The following is a 19,452-nucleotide window of genomic DNA, read 5'->3' as shown; positions in this document are numbered from 1 at the left end:
ATGTGACTTGGCCTGCAGGAAGGTCCTCCGGCCTCTGCCTTACCCTTTGCATGGGACAAGAGGTTCCTCATCATCTCTCCATCTCCTCCTCTTCACCACTCACCATACTCCATTTCACCCTGTGCTCTGGTTCCGCAAAAGGACTTCTAGTTTCTCTAGCAGTCCACCAACTTTCTCACCTCTAGGCCTCAACCTGCTTGGCTGACCACTACTCACCTTTAGGGCATAAATTCTTCCAGGCTGGGTGCTTCTCCTAGATATCAAATCATACTGTTACTGCACTGGACAGTCATTCCCCCTTTACTTGCCTATAGTCTTCATTTACTAAAAGCAGAATCAAGGTAAAAGTTGTGCCTATCTTTTCCTTATGGTTCCCTAATACTCAGTCCAGTGCCAACCACAGAGCAGGTATTCAATGAATGTTTGCTACCTGAATAAATTTGTTGGGTAGTATCATCACATAGGGTACCTTCCAGCTGTGACATCCTATAGTCTCATAGATGGCAGTCTCATACCTCCTGCATGTTCAGTTTCTGAAAACCAGATGTTAAGACCTTCCACCACCCAAGGATCTCCTATTCCCAACTTGAACATGAGCACCTAGCTGATCGTTGGAATCCATCAGAACTAATAGAAAGAATTGTCATGATCAATTCTGAATCAACTAGGATCAACTTTAAACTAAGATGTGTTGCCTGGAAATTGGATGAGATCCAATACAGTAGAGAAAGGAGAGGGCTGGAAGCACACAGGGAGAATCAGACCTACTTTCTAGTAGGAAGTCTGTCTAGAATAGACAGACTAGAACAGTAGAGATCTACTGTTCTAGTAGAAAGTCTATTTCTGTCACTAATCAGGTGATTTTGGGCAAGTCTTTTGGCCTCTCTGGAACTTGAGTTCATGCATGCCTCATTGAAGAGGCTGGACTAGATAATCTTTCAGGTGCCTTTTAACTTGAAAATGTGGAATTTCGAATGCTGGTGTTTGCTCTTTCATTCATAAGCTGCTAGGCCATTCATGAGTTTTATGAGGAAACCATGTAAAGTATAATGGAAGTGGAAGGAATTGCTATGAATAATTATTCCAGGACAATGGGTTTACCCTGGGACTGTCCCAGGTACACAGTCTTTGTGGTCACCCTTGTTTTAATTCAGTCTTTGTTGGCTGGGTTTCAGGTTTGTGGTCATTACTTGTGGTGGCCGAGAAGACAATTTGGAATTTGTGGGATTTCTGCTCTAGGATTTCAAGCAGGCTGCACACACCAGTGCCCAGAACAGCTTACATGCCCCACCTGGTTCCCCTACCTGCTCCTGAGCAAGAAGCTTAAGCCCAGGTGAGTCCATTCCCTACCCCAGTGGTCTGAAGTCAGTCAGTGAAGAAAATACTTTAAATCCCCTTGGGTTCAAGTACACAGCTCTGTGCTATCATCATGAAAACTTGACCACAGAGAAAACATACCTGAATGAAATGTCTATTTACCCTCCAAACCATGGTCATTGTCTTTACCATCATTCTTACCTTTCCCCTAATATGTATAAACATCTCAGACAAAAGGTGCCTTGGCTGCACTCTGATTGTAAACTTTCTTATTCCTAGGGAAACCAGAACAAATGGGACAAAATCGGTCTGTCTGAGAAGTAGATTAGCAGAGAAGATTCCCCAGTTCAATCACCCTCTAGGTTCTGAACTTGCATTCCCCTGAGATCTGTAGGAGAAAGGACCCGTTCATATGAACACTACACCATTCTCAAAGCCCTTTCGAATTTCCCAATCTCATCTCTGCTTCTCCCATTTGGAATATTCTTGCCTCAAAAAGCCAGCCCCAGATCAAAGCCAAAATCGTCATCAAACTTTCCAGCTGTGTGAAGACTGTTGCCACCTCTTCGAGTCACTGTTTCCAGGCACATCTGGGGGTCTGCCCTCAAAAGGGGAGAAGAAGAGACACAGGTGAAATTTCGGGATTTGCCTGTAGAAAGATTGAAATAACCTGCTACTGCCCAGGGTCAGTGTGGAATGGGCAGGGAGAAGAAGGTAGTGGCTCTCTCTTGACCCCCTGTAATTCCCACAAGTGGCTGCTGGAAACTTCCGTGCTCCTCCCCACAGCACCCCATGGAGTAAGCAGAGCTAACCCGACATCAAAGCTCTCTGTGAAAATGCTGTGGCTGAGAGAGCACTGAAGCCAGAGTGGCCGGGCAGAGAGATTAGGGACAGGACTGTGAACTCACAAGGGCTTTGGGGATCGCACATGTCATGAGACCTGGTGGTCATTGTTGATTCTCTTGCGTTGCCATGGACAGATGACCGTCACTCTCATTACTTTGGACGTCAGCACACTGAGATAGACCAGGCGACTGAATGAACCTAACTTTCTCAGGATAGAAATATTTTCCAGGAAAATGGAAAAGGGAAAAGGGATCAGAACACCGAGTAAAACAGGAAATGGCAGTGGCCAAGGGGCAGAGGCAGAGGCACCTGACTCCTGATGCGCAGTTTGAAATTCTTATTAAGGGTTTCTTACCTCAATTTCAAGCCTTTTCTAATTTTCACCTATTGATCAACACCTGCTTTTATCAGCATCCCTAAATCTCTGCCTCTTTGCCAGCGGTGCCAGGAAAGTACTTTTCTCTTCTGTCATCTGTTGTTCTTAGGTGAGGATCCTCATCGCATGGAGGGGTCCTCAAGAGCAGTGAACAACCAGCAGCAAGCTGAGTCTGTTTACCCATAAAATGGCAAGGGCCAGCTACCCAGGTCAACTATCCCTGTATCTGAACCAGAGAAAGGCCTCTGTACAAACTGAACTTGCATTACATACCACCTTCCCGGAGCCACCACGGGGGAAAGACAGAGGAAGGGTTGTGGAAGTGGAAACGCTTCCTTATAGAAAGAAGACTGTCTTTGTCCGGTGTTTGATGTATGAAGTGTACCTCCTAGTAACTGGGGCTGTGGCTCCCGTGGACGGGGGCCATTAGCCAACATCATCAAAGGAGAACTTCTGGAGCTGTTGGGTGGCAACATAGCCTAATGGAAAGAACAAGGGCTCAGAAGCCAGATAGTGCTGATGAACATGATGACCTTTTGTACTCCCTTCCACAGTAGGTTCTAGAATAAAATGAGCTTCCTGCCAAGTAAACATGGAACGTGAATAGATAGATATTGTCATAAGGGTCACAAGTCAAATTCTACAGGGACCAGGCAGGAGTATAAATGTGTGGGGCTGACCTCCTGGAGACAGGAGACTCATGTTCACTTTGAGGGGCACCTCACGCTCAGTGCCGACCATGGGTGCTTGCTATAAAGGAACACTGGTATTCAAAGACCTCCCATGACCCTACTGGATACATGAGTCCCAACACTGTGAAGGCCGAACTGAACACCTTTATGGCGCACAATCAGCCCACAGTCTGCCCACATGTAACTTCTCATCTACATTGCCTGCCTCGTTTTACCCAAAGCACAAATCACAGTCCTCTTCCTTTTTAGGTTAAAATAGTTACACCTCATTATACAGGAAGCTCTGTTGCTGTTGTTTTTTGGTTTATTTATTTGTTTGTGCAGCATGAGTGTTACAGCTTTGCTCCAAAGCCATAGCAGTGGTGAGCCAGCTTACCCTCGGGCAACTACTTTATTCCGTAACTTCCTGAAAGCCTGTCAGATCTAGATTTTTGATGACCCACTTCTTCTGAATGAATCCCCTTTTCCTTGGGTCTCTTTTTATCCTTACCCTACCCTATACCCCCAAATCCTGCAGTCGTTTTAGAAGATACGGTCTCGGCCCAGTTGCAATATGGTGGCCTCGGCAATATCATTAAGAGAAATCATCAAAGCCCAGTTGCCTGAGACTTCCCCTCTTAACTCTAGCTCCTAGTTGGAGAAACAGAGGTCTAAGCTTACTTCATTCAAGCGTATCTTGTATCTTTTAACCTGGTCAGCATTAAATCAGATACTTTGGGAGAGAACAGTAACTTGGCACCGAAGCTAAGCTCTCTGACCAAATTCTTGACTGAGGCAGAAACCTATTCTCTGTGCACGGTTTATTCAAAGGGAGAGAGCTCAGATGTGGCCTCAGGTTGGCCCAGGAGTTGTGGCTTTGCTTGGGGCTTGCAGCTGAAGACTAAAAAAATATAAGGACTTCAAGCCAACTTCCCAAAGTCTCCCAGTGAGTGGTGGTGGCTTGACTGAGATGTAGGACCCCAAGCCCCCCTCGCGGCCAGTCCAGCTCTATAACCACTAGACCACACAGTCAGTGTTCAACGTGCACTCAGCAAACCTCAAGCTCCGAGCCGGGAGAAACAGATTTTCCAAAAACAGAGCTGTCTTTGTGAACAATTCAGCAAAAATTCTCTTTCCAGCTGTGAGCTGGGGATTCATGTTGCAAATGCTGGTGTTAATTAAAAACATCCACCTTCTACAGTTTCAACAACAAGAGAAAAGTACCATGCAGGATGTGTTCCTAAGCACTCCTCCCCAAAGCACTTATAAATATGATTTTATTTACGACATGGGCTGCTGCGGGTTCAGACAGATATTATCATTCCCCCTTTTCAGCCCCCAGTGAAAGAGCTGGGGCCAAGAAGATGAAGGTGATGGGTCCAAATTTGCACAGAGCAAACTCAGTATCAGAAGAAGAAACCAGAATACTGTTCGTGTTCAAAGCATCAGCTAAGCTGTTCAAATTTCTGTTAGTATCAGGAACTTTACCCAGTTGAAATCAAATGTTTATCTGTTCAGTCATTAAAAACTGATGCTTCACGTGGCTCTTCGTTCCTTCAGACATGAGCAAAACATGGTGTGACGAGGCCAGGAACATTCCACAAAGGATGACACCATTTATTCAATAATCAGGGCATTGCATTATACTTCCCTGTGTTCTCATTACAAGTTTATTAGGAAATCTTTACCTGAGCTGGTCCTGAGATCGTGAGATCAGCAAGACTGAACTGCATTTCTTCCTTAGCTTGTCTCTGGTTGGTGAGTCTGTCCTGCTTTTTCACACATGCACCAGACAGGAAAGAATCGAGCCAAACCCACATTGTTATGAATGAATTTCTTTGTTTTTAATCTCACACAGTTTAAAATACAATATGAAATCAGGCTACAGTATATAAAAAACTCTCCAGCAAAATGATGTGCCAGCATCAGCTACTAAAATAAACAAACAAAAAACTCCCCCATAAGAAAATTTTTTTGCATTTAAAAAAAAAACACATAGACACTTACATCGCTACATCTCTAAGCTACCTCAGTTCTGATTTTTAAAAAGCACCTGCTTTTCCTTTTTTCATCTTGCTTTTAAATTTTCAGCTTTTAAAAAATATAAATTATATGAAAATACAAGTTGGAAAATAGTCAAACACAATATAACATCTTTTTCACCCCTATACTTCTCAGCTTAAAAAAAAAGTATTCTTAAAAAAAGTTCAGTAACTGAGGCAGTATTCCTGATAGAGATAATTTCATTTTAATATATATACTTTATATATGTATATGTATACATATATTTATGGTTCCTTGAAGCTTCTTTGGAATGTAGATATGAGTTCAACACATTTATATAGACCCCAATAGAAAGCAGCATGCACAGCATGACTAGAACAGAGAAGGTGTGATTTTCACCATGAAGATTAGGCAGGTTAATGCTCTAAAACCCAGAGTGTTCGTCTCCAAAGTGAGGAAAAGCACATCTGATCTTTGAATGCTACTTCCAATCCCCAAAGCCACAAAATCAGGGCTCTGTGTAGGGAAGTCCCTCCCCTGCTTGGAGAAGGAAACAAAAGTGACCCCGAACCCGACAGCCAAAACCAACATGGGCTAAGGCATCTCCAGGAAAGTAAGGGTTTCATCAGCTCAACCAGATTTGCCCACCCTTCCTCTGAAGTTAACATGTGTTTTTAAAAAGCATAAATGCAACAATTCTGCTACATTTCCAGTGTATAAACCACCCACCACTCTTCCTGGGATGGTCTCTGGCCTCTGGACAGAAGGAGAAAAAGCATCTGGCCAGATGGACAAAGCTGTCTTCACCAGCGCACTATCTACAAATACTGAAAACGGTGGACCTACAGAGCAAGGCATCTTAGCAAACAAGCGGGCTGAGGAGTAGGAGGAGGCACTTTCTTATCTCTTATCTGCTACGGAGTTCTTGCAGGACTTAGACACGCTCACACAAGGGGAGTTTCCAGCAGAAATGCAAGAGGAAAGGTGGATGCACTGAGAAAGTCATGTTATGCCTGGTTGCGAATAGCAAGCAATGACCGATGCCCTGCCTTGGTTCTACTCTTGCCCGTTACTGAAATGTGGAAAGACTTAACTGAAAAACCCAGGTATTATTTTAGCGGCAGTTCTGCACGTCTGCACACACACACACACACACACACACACGCGTGCGTGCACACCCGCACATACACTCACCTTTGCCAGTGCCCAACAAAGATCACATAATCTAAGAGAAAACAATGTAATCCAACGGTTCTGCCTAACACTCCCTGAGCAGCTCCTAAAATATTTCGAGAGCTTCGTTAAGGCACCTGCATCCGGAAGAAGATGAGAATACACAGCTGGGCCAACTCTGCCTTTGCTTTCCAAGTGGACACTCCGATTTATCAGTATGAGGAAACTCATGAATCACAGAGCTAAGTTCCTGATAATTCAGGGTCTGCAAGAGGACCTGGGAGTAAACGATCCACTTTCTTGAAGATACGCTAGCAGGTAGATAAGTACTTCCAGTCTCTCAGCCGGAGCCCAAGAAGGGCTCGCCCTGAGAAGCCCACCTTAAATGTCTCTCCGCCTCTCCCACTGAAGTCAGCAAGAGCTGTCCCTCTGTCATCACCATTTTTAATCAGGCATCTATTTGGGGGAGGGGGGGTTCAAGTGTTTTAGGCACTTCTCCTTACTGGTTAGATGTTGCTTCCCACCCTCCCCACCCTGGAAAAAGATCCAAACCTTTGCAGACCACCCTTCAACACTGCCCCAGTCAATTGAGCTTGTCGTTGAACTTTGGAGGAACTAGAAATCTACTCGAATCTCACGGACCACCTCATTTTCTGCACTCAAGCTCCTCTTCTTGTTTCCTTTGCCTTCAAGTCATTCATCTCTTCTGCAATTGAGCTTCACTTACCCTGTGCCAAGATAACAGATCCAAGCACGGGCTGAATAGTGTCTGCACTCTTCACTCTGCATACACGGCCCCACCTGACTCCACTGGCTTAAACCCTTCAAAGGAAAGCCTTGCATTTCTCCTCCCAAAGACAGCCAAGCCACGTTTTGCTTCTATCCAACCTTAATTTCCATTGTTCCTAAAACCCAGGACTTCGAAATGGCTTTGTCTGATACTCTTCACCTCATGTCATGACTGCATTTCTCTCTACTGGGTAACAGGGTGGGGGGAAGGAATAAACATGGGATGCCGGAACAATGAGACATAAAGGAGATAAAGAGTAGAGTGTTGGTTTGGAATGACATGCATTCAGGACTTACTTCCTAAGACCTGAGGGGTAATGCCCATGCACACAGCTTTTATTCCAAGTCATATATGTTACAGGAATAGAACCAATAAAGAACCAAGTCAGTCTTCCTCCTTTGATCTCCTTTCTATGACTTCAACAGTGCTCCTACATTGACTGTGGTCCAAAACCAGGGCTGCAAAATACATTCAGTTCAAAGACTTAATGCTTCTTAGTTCAACGTTAAGTCCAAACCCCGAGAATCCACTAACGACAAGTGAGCAGAGGGGCGTGATCATTTTTTAAAACACAGATGAAATTCACATGCACAGGTCCCGTGTACCCAAATCAGCATGATTTTCTTTTCCTTCATATAGAAGTCACATGAATTTGGGATCCCCGATCTCAGTGACAGCACTTTGCATTTCCAGTGGGGTCTATATAAACAGTTTCCTTGCACTGTGACAGAATCCTCAGCCGGCAAATAAAAACAAACTTGCATGATACCGCAATACTGAGACCACCTTAGAGCTTAAGACGATTTTTAAGAAAAAAAAAAAAAAAAAAATACTGGCACAAAATTTAATAAAATAAATTTTAACACAAAAACAGTTTGGGCCCCTCCCCACTGAAGTCCATCTTTGTTTCAAAAGTTGAGTAAAAAGTAAATAGTCCTTGGTTTTTAGTGCATCCCCCAAACAAATGTTTTATCCCACCTCCCTCTTTTTTGCCCTCCCAGACCTAAAAACAAAAGCAAATTAATTGCCTTTTCATGGGTCTCATGACTCCTGATGTGTCCACTTCTTTTGCTAATAGGTCCACAACTCAAGACACATTTTTTTCATGGACGATTTAAAAAAAATAACGGGACATGTTAGTCTCCTCCTCCCTTAAGCCAGATTCTTCAAACTTCTAAGAAGACCCTTCTCTCTCTCTCTCTCCTGAAAATTTGCTCAAGAATTTCTCGCCCCACCCACCCTACAAGTCCTGGCTCTCTTACCAACGGCACACAACTGACTATAGCTGCAGCTCACTTAGCTCCCACCCCTGAATGTAAAAAATGAGTTCTGAAAAATTAAAAATAGAATAACGATTAAAAATTAAGAGTCCGACTGATGTGGTTGTTCTTCGAAATGTCTCAGCAGAGTCTTCCCCGACGCTTTTGGTGTCCATCACTCATCAGCATCGGGTTTGACGTCCAGCATGGCATGGAGCTCCTCGGGCGTGTAGCCCAGGAGACTCTGCAGGTCGCACACAAAGCGGTACACGTAGCGTTTACCGGCTGTCTTGTGGATGATGTTTTTGTCATAATAGTAGCGTAGGCCACGGCTCAGTTTCTCATAATTCATCTTAGGCTTGTTTTTCCTTTTTCCCCATCTCCTGGCCACCTGAAATTAAAAGAATAAAAAGTGAAAAAGAGATGGGGTAAACACCTAGAAGAAAACCCAAGTAGACACACTGATATGCCCCAATATCCATTCATGGTGACCCATGATATCCAAGGAAGATGGCTAAAGAGTCACGTACATGGAAGATCTTTTTCTCACCCACCTGTTCTGAATTCCCATTTTCAAGAGATGGGCAAGATTCTTTAAATTAACGAAAATACATTGACCCTGGGCGCCTGGGTGGCTCAGTTGGTTGAGCGACTGCCTTCGGCTCAGGTCGTGATCCCGGAGTCCCGGGATCGAGTCCCACATCGGGCTCCCCGCTCGGCGGGAAGTCTGCTTCTCCCTCTAACCCTACCTCCTCTTGCACTCTCTCTCTCACTCTGTCTCTCTCTCGCAAATAAATAAATAAAATCTTTAAAAAAAAAAAAAAGAAAGAAAAAAGAAAATACATTGACCCTGTGTCTCTGTGTAATAGAGTTAAAGTACTGGAAAGTATTAAAGTATAAAAAAAAAAGACATGCAACAGAATAGACTCTCCTCTTTCCTGATGTTGTTGGTAGCCTATCCTCGCTTTGCAAGCATGAAATTTAGCGTGAGGGAGTGGGGCCGATCATGCCTGCATTTCATCAAAGGGAAGCATTTTTTTCTGTACTGGGGTGCGCTATCTTGTCGCGTCTGCCAGACCAGAGATGTTGTCTCTCTTGTTCCATGTTTTCAATTCTGTCATGCTCAGAGTTGGGCATGGCACAGAGCAACCGCTCAACATGCATTCGTTGAATAAAACAAGACGTTAGTGAACAGATTGTACTGATCTTCCAAGACCTCTTGAATTGTCCGACCCCTTCCAGAAAAGGCAACCCGTATTTATGAAGGGCCCACTATGTGCCAGGCATTTCTTGTGTATCGTATCCATGAATCTTGGAAAACAAATGGGCAGTGTAGATATTTCCTCTATTGTCCAAAGGATGCAACTCAGCCTCAGACAGGCTACATAACTGGCTCAAGATCATACAAGTACCAAGGGGCAGAGGTGGGGCTGGAATCCTAGGAAATGTCATCCCGGCCCACATAACCACTTTCCAGAGTTCACTCTCATCCCCCTTCCACACAACGCTCGCAAGTCACTCCCTTCTTACCTCATCTGGGTCAGAAAGCTTGAACTCCCAGCCATCTCCTGTCCAGCTGATAAAAGACTGACAGGACTTATCAGTGAGTAATTCCAGAAGAAACTGCCACAGCTGGATTGGTCCACTGCCTGGAAACACAAGCCATTGTGAATCATTACACCAGCTGCTCAGTACCGCCAGCAATGAATCCCATTACACACAGCCCTCCTCCTGCCTGCTCTCCAGTCCATCCAGCCCTGGGAGGATGAAGGTGGCACATAGCACAAATGTTGGAGGAGGTGCTATGAGTTCAAAAGGACTGAAAGGTGAACAACTTCCTACCCCCCCCTCGGAAAAGCACTTACAATATACCACTATCTTATCAATATTATTTTGATTGACTTGAAGGTCAGTCCATTTTCACTGCAATGAAAACTCTAGAAAGAAAATTACTGGATCTATTCTCTGAGACATTCTAAGGCAGTAAAATCTTTTGTGCCTTCAAGAACTAAGTCATTATTTTTGCCTTTATTAGCAAGAAAGATTAACTAAGGAAAATCTTTGCCACTTCCTATCTGAAGTCAAAGCTCATAAGCGCTTCTCGATATCAGAGAGCCTTTGGCGCCTGATTTGTAAGTGACAAGGATTGCTATCCTGGGGTCATCTAACAAGGACACAGAAGTGAGACATTCTTTCGGTCATAAGGTCATAATACTCTCCACCACCATCCCGTCCCCTCAGGCCGCTTACCACAGGCACCCAAACTAAGAAAGGAGAACATCATCACTCTATAAGGGATTAACCTGCCACCCACGAAATCCTCAGAGGTCAGGTGAGGACTGTCTCAGAAATTCTTCATGGGTCCGTATATTCTAACTTACACACCACACACACTTTTCTTGTCTTAGCCATCAACACTGCCAAAGATCTTAGTTCTGGAAAGCCAGACATACTCTGATAGTCCATTTATCTTATGCTAAAGGATTTATGCTAATAGATTTCCTCTTTTTTTAAAAGATTTTATTTATTTATTTGACAGAAAGAGACACAGCAAGAGCAGGAACACAAGCAGGGGGAGTGGGAGAGGGAGAAGCAGGCTTCCCGCTGAGCAGGGAGCCCGATGAAGGGCTCGATCCCACGACGCTGGGATCATGACCTGAGCCGAAGGCAGACGCTTAACGGCTGAGCCACCCAGGTGCCCTAATAGATTTCCTTTTAACATAACTTTCTACTCAGTTATGACAATGTTGCCAGTGATTGCTATCTCGTTCACGGGTGTAGCCAGAGAAACAAATACGGGTTCAACAGTCGGTGGTGCATGCTATTGGTCCACACTGACAGCATCATCTTAGAAGCCATCTGGACAGAGGAGGGAAGACGAAGGAAGCCAGGAACACTCTAACTCATCCAGGAAAACTTGACTTTCTAAGGCTCTAACCCTTAACCTGAGCTTCAGATCTGTCTGATCCAAAGTAAAGTGAGATTAAATAGGAAACAAGCTTTTTTAATCTAAAAAAAGAAACATTCCTTATGATCTAGAGGGGTCATCTCTTGTTATACCTTATATGTCTACAAGATATGTTCGCATGCATCATTTTGCTTACTCCTAAAATCCACTCCTCGGCCCTCTCTATAGGCAAGGCACAACTGGTCTTACTGTTTCCATCCTATTAAGAAAGAAAGAGAAAAATGCTCAGAAAAGCGATGTGACTTCACTCCAGGGGGTGGTGAGAACGTGATGGTGCTGGGTCCAGCTCACAGGCCTTCAGACTCCAGGCACCAGGACAACAGTGAGGATGTGGGTATTCACTGGGCAGCCAAAGGAAGTATCCCCCAGCAAATCCCAGCGTCCTTTCCAGCATAAGCCAAGCTCAATGTGGAAGATGAAACAGCTCTACCTCGTCCTTCTAGGAATGCGCCTTGAGCTCTCTAAAACCAACTTGTAAGAAACGCCTTACACGTATACTAGAATAAGATGATTCAGTGGACTCTACAAAATAACTGAGCATTCAAAGAAACAGCCCAGAATGCTACCCCAGGAAAGCCTTACCCTCCTCTGTCGCCCCTGCCGCCCCCTTGAAATCACCACTTCACATACCACTCCGACACATCTGCAGGTTTCCTGGGAGTTGAGTTAAAGTTACCAGTAGCTACTGCCTGCCTGGGTTCACGGGACGAATTGTGACATTATGGGAGGAATCTGTGGAGAAGCCATTCTGGATGGGCAGGCGTCAGTCCACGTGTCTCTATTAAGAAAGGCTATGGAATTTCTGGTAGCCAAGAAATTCAGAAACAGCAGCTGAAAACACCTTGCAAAGAGGAAGCCTTCTGGAAGCGGCACAAAGTGACTATACACCCAGTAGGACATCGTTGTCTTCATACTCTTTGGAAGAGACGTAACAAGGAAAGGTCAACTACTTGGAAACTATGTGAATGAGCCCTGGAGTCTGTAGTCGTCTCCCAGGCCAAGCCCACAGATGGAAGCTGTAACACAGAGAGAGGAGTCGCTGTAAGACCCTGGATGAAGAAAAATGGGAACAAGAGCGAGGACTTGTGGTGTACTCACTATGCGTTGGACGTTGTGCGTGATGTGATGCTTTACGTTCATCCCATTTATTCCGTACATTTATTCCTACTCCAGGGAGTAGATACTAGGATTATCATATTTGCTTTTACCACTTTTACAACAGAGAATACCGAGATCCTGTGTCACTTGTCCACTGGCCTCGTCTAAGGCCATTCAGAAGTAAAATGGCCGTGAATGGAACCCAGGCAATCTCACCCCCAAATCCTTCATCTTGGCACCATTTTGCCCTTAGACAGGACCAACCCAGAGGCGGGCATCTGAGCAGCCTGCCTGGTTGAGGTGAGCCATGGGATAAAAGGATGAAGCTTTAAAAAAAAAAAACAACCACCCATCTCTCCCTTACCTCTCACAGCAGACATAGGACACTGGGCTGGGCTGGCCAGTGGTTCTCCTGACCATCTGGCCACTGGGGACCTTGGTGTTCACCTCCACAGGTGACACGTCCAGCCCCATGAGTCAGTCCCCACCAGGTAGCTGTTAGGCTAATGTTACTTCACTGTTTCTCCCTCCCACTATTTACCTGCAAACCTCATTCCCACTATTCATCTTCACATCCCTTTGGGAACTGGAGGGCTAGTCCCACCAAACTGAAGGAAGGGGAAGGAAGGACATATCGGGATCCTTCTACCCAGGCAAGTCCTAGTCACTGGCAGGGAGCAGCAAGCACGTTCCAAGTCCCAAAGAGAGAGGCCCAGAAACACATCCCAGTCCCTTGCCCTTGGGATGGGGCAGCCAGAAAGTGCAAAAGGGGAGTTTAAGTCCTGTTGCGGGAACCAGCTCAAAGAGGCAGCGATGTCAGACAGAATTATTCCTGCTGTTGCTCCCGCCCGGTGCCATTTCCCGAACTGGAATGTCAGAGGTGCAAGCTCCATCTGCCTGCTCCAGCCCCAGCTCTGCGTGCATGTGATTCCCAGCAGCCTCTACGGCAGGGCTGCGGTGGGTGGGGCAGGTGGCGGTGAGCATGGTAAAGCCTTGTCTGGGGGTTTGATTTTTTTGTCTCATTGTGAATTTTCCTCTGTTCATAAGGAACATAACACTGTGAAATTTGGGAACTAGGAGCCCAGGTCATGGGTGAGGTCCTCTCAAAGTTCTTTTTACTATTTACTATTTATACCAAAGGCAAGAGGGAGGATAAATCGGAAACTCAGATGCCTAACAAAAGCGTAGGAACTTGAATGGGGAGAAAGGTCTCTGGTAAGCTTTACAACAAGAAAGTCAAAATAGGGTGATGTCAGCTCAAGTCTCCTTTCCCCCCCATTCTGGAAGAAAGATCCTGTAAGCCCACCCAGTGCTGAAAGGCACACACAGCGCTCCTGCCATGGGATCCCTCAAGTTGCTATTCACCCTTCAGAAAGCACGTATGTGGTACCAAATGAAAGGAATCCATGGGATCCCAAACCGCCCTTTTGGTGGTAGGGAGCCGTAAATAGGAAGGACGTGAATTATTCTCCCCGCTGGAAACGCCTGGTCTGGGTAAGTGTTCCGGGTCCGGGGTAGGTCCATTCCCTGCCTGGACTCGTGGACAGTCCTACACAGGAGCTTGCTTCCACAACCGCGGTCAGGCTCACTGCAGGTCTGGGAAGGGATATCAGGGCCCCCTGATGGAAGCACCCAGCTGGGAGGTAGCTCAGGACTGTAATGCACACTGGTGACCCCACCAGTCACATCCACATCTAGGCCCATGGGAACTTCTTACATCCCAGACTTGTTGAAACCCGGAAATGTGGTTAGCACTCCTGGTTACAGACTCTCCCAGAGGACATTCTGGATTGCTTAGTGTAGCTCTGCCCAAATCCCCAGGGCTGCAGGACTCCTCCATCCCTCACCCTCACTCCAACATATCCTCAAATTGTAAAGCCTCTTCCTCATTCTCCCTGTACCTCCTCTCACCCTGGGCCCAGCCCCATCCACCCACCCAACTGGACGGTGCTCCCAGGGACCTTTGTCCCAGGGAGCAGAGAATGGTACTAAGAATAGTGCCAGTCATGGGAAGGGGGAGTTCACACACTCGATGTGACTCACAATGGTGTCCCTGTCTGGGGGCCCCAAGGCAGTCAACGGCGTCCTTCACCATGCTGCCCCGGGGTGTCACACATCAGGAATCCGGTGGCATCACTGGGAAACTATGCTTCTCAAGTAGAAACTCTCAGCCACAACAACAGAGGGGTCCCTGTTAGAAGGGAGTCTCTCTCCCAAGAAGTGAAGGAGAGAGGGCACCCCCCCCCCTCCCCCCCCCCCCCACACACACACTCGGGCTGGGCCTGCACACCCCTGCTGACTGCTCCCTCCAACTCCCTCGCTGGCTACAGCGGGGGGATTTCCTCTGACTGCTTTGTTCTTCTCAGCTTCTGGGTAAGAGGAGGGTTCTTAGTACAACACTGACAGTCCTGATTGAAGAACACGACAGAGCCTTAGAAGCAGAAGTATCAGGTGGGGACCCTCAAGGCACTTGAGATCCAAGGTGTCAGTCTCATTTTTTTTTTTTTAAAGACAAAGCTTCAAGTAAATTCCTACTCATCCGAGTGATGTTTCAAGCCCCTTCTCCTTGTCTAGGACCTGGAAGGCCCACCAATCTATCTGGATGAGAGCTGGGTCTGAGAAATCCCCTGTAGTTTTGCTGCTGTGGCTGGTAGTGTTCCCTTACTCTGGAGTCTAAGTGAACAAGTTCAATATACAGCAATGGGCGAGGACAAAATCTTAGTAAGATTCTCCTGGGAATCATCCTTTCTACTTGGCAATCTGTCAGTATCTTCTCATTTTCTAGTCCATGGCCATGGACTCACTGCTGGTGAACGGGGAGCAGGGCTGGACTGCAGTTTTTCCTTTTCCTTTCAGCTGCAAGTCCTCACCCCGTCATCTGTGCCCCAGCATGAGGCTAACAGAGCAGAGCTGATTTCCATGCAGACAGAGGTCAGCACGCGGCAGTCATGCTCTCCGGTAGCCTTCTATTATGGGTTTGCTTATACCGAGACCAAGCCTGATGGTCTGTCTGCTCTGTGCCCATCTCTCTCTCGTCACGAGGATATACACTCTCAGGGCAGAGACGGTGTTTTCTCCACTGGTGTAATGCAAAGCGAGATGGTGCCTCACCAACAAATACCAACAATCAAAAAGCGCCTTGTTGTTGAAGGAGCTGTGTGTTCCCTGTGCACACGGACTGCATCTTAGTGACCCTTCTTTTCTCGGCAGGTGTGGGGTTTCGGACAAGTGCTCAATATACATTTTCTGGCTCATGCTGTTGACACACTGGTCCCCTGCAGGAAGGTGTCAGGATCGGAAAGCCTACCCCAGCTGCTTCTCTCTATTAAACCCTATCTGGGACTAATCAACATGAGTGACTCCCAGGCTGTTGGATCAACATGTTCCCCAAAATAGAAACGCCCACACGGCCTGTCCTTTGGGGATTCATTTGCTACTTTGAGAAGTTAATCTCTTCAGCTTGACTCTAAAAGTCAAATTAAATACCTCAGGGCGGGCAAGACACCACATTTATTTTAACCTATGAAACTCTCATGGTTGGTCACCCTTGCAACAGGGCAGACTCTGCCTTAAGAGCACACATCTGGCAGGTGGTCCTAAACCAGAGGAACGGGCCTTGACTGGCCCCTCCCTTCCCCCCAGGTGTCTCTACCCACAGCCAAACGATGATGGCAAAAACAGAACACGCGAATCCTGAAATGACCCATCTGTTCACAAATCTATCTTCCTTCTCCTGCCACTGTAAAGGTGCCCACTGCGGCTGGTACAGAGGGTGACCCCGGAGTCTACTAAGCATCACACCCTTCCTGTCAACCCCCTTCTAAACCAAAAGATGGCCAAACCTATGTCCACTAAGTCCTTATGAAATGAAGTTGAATGACAAACAGCAAACATCCTGACAATGTCTTGCCCTCCTGCTCCTGACCGTTTCTTGCCCTCTGGACCAAACCCAGCCTGAAGCTACAGACATCTTCCGCCTGAGGATGAATAACTCTTGGATGGTTTGGCCACTGAAGCACTGGGAAGATTGTTAAAAGAGAAGGAAGGGCAGAGACTGCTTGATATTTTGGCGTGGGGTTATGTCTGTAGGTACCTTCTCCCCACTTCTTCTGAGTGATGCCCATCCTTTGCCCCCCCTTCAACCCAATCTCCTCTCCTCTCCAACACGATCTAAATATGGTACATTCCATAACCAACAATGTCTTGGTTCAACGAATCACATATTCTATCAGTAAGTTCCTATATCAATGGCTAATAACTCAAGGGCAGCAGGTGGGGATATAGGTTCTAATAATTCAACATACAACCACGAAGAACACTATCTGACAGGTGCTTGAAAAACACACTCCATGAACGTAATGGACAATAACTTCATGAACTTGCATTTATTTACTGCTGAAAGAGCCAGTAGCTAACAATGGAAGCAAGTCAGGAAACAGCTCTCAAATCATGTAAATCCAGCCTTTGATGTCAAGTCCGTGTCCCTGGCACATTAGACCAAAAGAAAGGAGAAAGAATTTCAAAAAAAATTTAAAACAAACAAACGTGTCAGGCAGTGGAAAACTGAGAGATGAGAGCAAACAGTACCCTAAGAAATTTTAAAAATATATATGCCCAAGGAACGCCCCAAGTGGGGAGGTCAAGCGTCTAGCACTTTGCGCCCACCTCCTCCCTGATTCACTGCACGATCTTACGTGACAAATTTAACCTCTCTGGGCTTTAGTTTTCCCATCCCTAAAATGGAAATAGTTATCCCTGCTCCTCCGTACTTTATAGAGATGTCAACTGAGTCCCTGTTATTAAAAAATATATAAATATAAATGTAAATATATACACACACACACATATATACAGAGGCGACCACAGCGTCGAACATTTTGGGAATAATCTAAAATACGACAGTGGGCTTGAACAGAATAATGAAGCAACAGAAAATGTACTTTTAAAAGCAGACTTTTCAAAGAAAGACAAGCAAAAAGGATGAAATTTTTAAAAACTAAACACAGCAAAAGCACTAGATAAAACTCAATTATTCTTCCAAGAATTAAATTGGCCTTTTACATGGCAACTTTGGAAAAGGATAAAGTTGCAGTCTCCAAGAAAGGCTAAAGTATATAAATGTGACCTTTTAAAAAATACCATACATGAGAACAACCAGTGCAGATCTGTTAAAGTTCGGGATAACTCTGTGCAGTTCTTGCTCTGATTCAAAGTAGGTGCACACAAAAAAGAACAGATGCAAACTGCTTTGCAAGTGAAAGTATCACAGACATTTACGGTTTGGGGAAATCTTCGCCACAGACAGACTTAGATCCTCTTTCCCCCAATGTGCTTTCCTCCCTAATCATTTATGCTCCTCACAAAACACACTCCACTTAATTATTATGTAGGGCTGACCCAGGAATTCAGCAGCATTGCCCGCAAATGTCGGGCCTAGAGTTTGGGCCTAGAGACAGATCCCACAGTGTGAACTGAAGATAAAGCGTTAAAATCCTGTCCGGCTAATCAGTGTCCAAGACAGACCGGGCCACAAGCTCAGGTGGCAGGCCCCGGGTTGGCCGGGCTGCCCCACCTGGAACAGATGTAAGTGAGGCTCGCCAGCCCGTCTGTCTTGGCCCCGAGAACAAAACAGTTACACGCTCTAGCGTGTGGAGGAAAGACCCTTGTTTTTGCCTGGGCTCCTCGCACCTGCACGTGTTCAAGTACACCTGTGTGGGGGTGGAAGGAGAAAGGAGGCTGGTCTTCTCTTAAAGGGGCAGCCTATATTCAAATGCAGCCAGCTCTTCCCTCCAAACCCAAGGACTTTGTCTAACCATGCTCAACCTACCACTCAGACACAGACTCGGATAGAGAGCTAGGGAAGCTCAAGTCAGGAAGTGGGTTCTTATAGAGCTTTTCCTCCTGATGTCTTCTAGGTAACTGACTGTTTTCAGAAGTCACCAGAAATGGGTTAGGTTTGGATTTGAGGGTACGGGGTAAGAATTTTGTTAGAAAACAAAGAAATGCTTCTTCGAACCAATGCAAATGTCAAAAGACAATGCCTCCCCATGATGTATCGAGGGAACAGGAAGAAAGAAAGGTACGTTCGCTGATTCGGATTGAAAGATGAACTTGAGGCGTCTGCAGCCTGTAGTTCGTGGGCTGAGTGCAATCTCTGGAATTTATTTTACCCTAACAGCATAGCTGCCCCTGCATATCAAGGATGAGAGAAATGACTAGCGAAGTCTGTTAGAAGTCTTGGGGAGGTGAGCTACATCTCAAGTGGTCATTGGGACACTGAAGTTTTCAAACCTTCATCCAGAAAATAATTTCTGAGCAGCACCCCCCTCCAAATGTAAGGCGTGGTAGCCAGATTGGGTTGGATGACAAGTAGAACGTGAATGACAGAGAGGAGGCAGCCGAAGAAACACGTTTTGTTTCACCGTCGTGTAAAGAGCTGAGAGTGTCCTACCTACGCCTCGCTTTTAAAGAAGAAAGGACCGAGAACCTAGGCTTGAGGGGCCTGCACAAGAAACTGCACCCACCTCGGCTCTGAATGTCAAACACCTCCTCAGCGCTGCGCCCTGTGGGCACCTCTCCAGCGAAGAGCCTCCTGGCCTCCCGTCAAAGTTCAAACTTTCACATTCACTCACTTCAGGAGAACTTTCACTCTTGTGATTCTCAGGGAGAGGTGAGTCACACAGAAGACAATGCCATTTGCTTTGTTACAGTTAACAATATGCACGGAGCGCCGAAGCCTACGGCGGGCCACCGAGGGACAGCATCGGGACCGGGGTCGTGAGCCCTGCTGTGCACCTAGCCAGACAGAACAACCATGCTGGCCTATCGGACAATGCACATTCATCAGTCAGGTGCGGTGTGGCGGTCACCCGAGCGGCGGCAGCCATGACAAGGGGCGACGGAGACCTCCCGCCGCAGGAGGAGGGGACTCAAGCTCCTCCAGTGGGCAG

At 46.2% G+C, this 19,452-nt stretch overlaps 1 protein-coding gene across 4 annotated transcripts in view; it reads right to left on the bottom strand.

Annotated features, from left to right (window-relative positions):
• Positions 1-5,032: 5,032 nt before the first annotated feature.
• The window catches only part of ETS1 (ETS proto-oncogene 1, transcription factor), a 115,123-nt gene continuing 100,703 nt past the window's right edge, over positions 5,033-19,452 (bottom strand). For all 4 annotated transcript variants that reach the window (XM_044919866.1, XM_021696261.1, XM_044919867.1 and 1 more), the window contains 2 exons: positions 9,967-10,085; positions 5,033-8,827 (listed from right to left, as the gene is read on the bottom strand). In XM_044919866.1, coding sequence (XP_044775801.1) covers positions 8,612-8,827; positions 9,967-10,085 — 335 coding nt within the window. In that variant the 3' untranslated portion in view covers positions 5,033-8,611. The remainder of the gene's footprint in view (positions 8,828-9,966; positions 10,086-19,452) is intronic.

This window comes from Neomonachus schauinslandi, chromosome 11, assembly GCF_002201575.2.
Source record: "Neomonachus schauinslandi chromosome 11, ASM220157v2, whole genome shotgun sequence".
NCBI lineage: Eukaryota > Metazoa > Chordata > Mammalia > Carnivora > Phocidae > Neomonachus > Neomonachus schauinslandi.
Note: the sequence above shows the minus strand (reverse complement) of the source record. Positions and strands in the feature narration are given on the sequence as shown.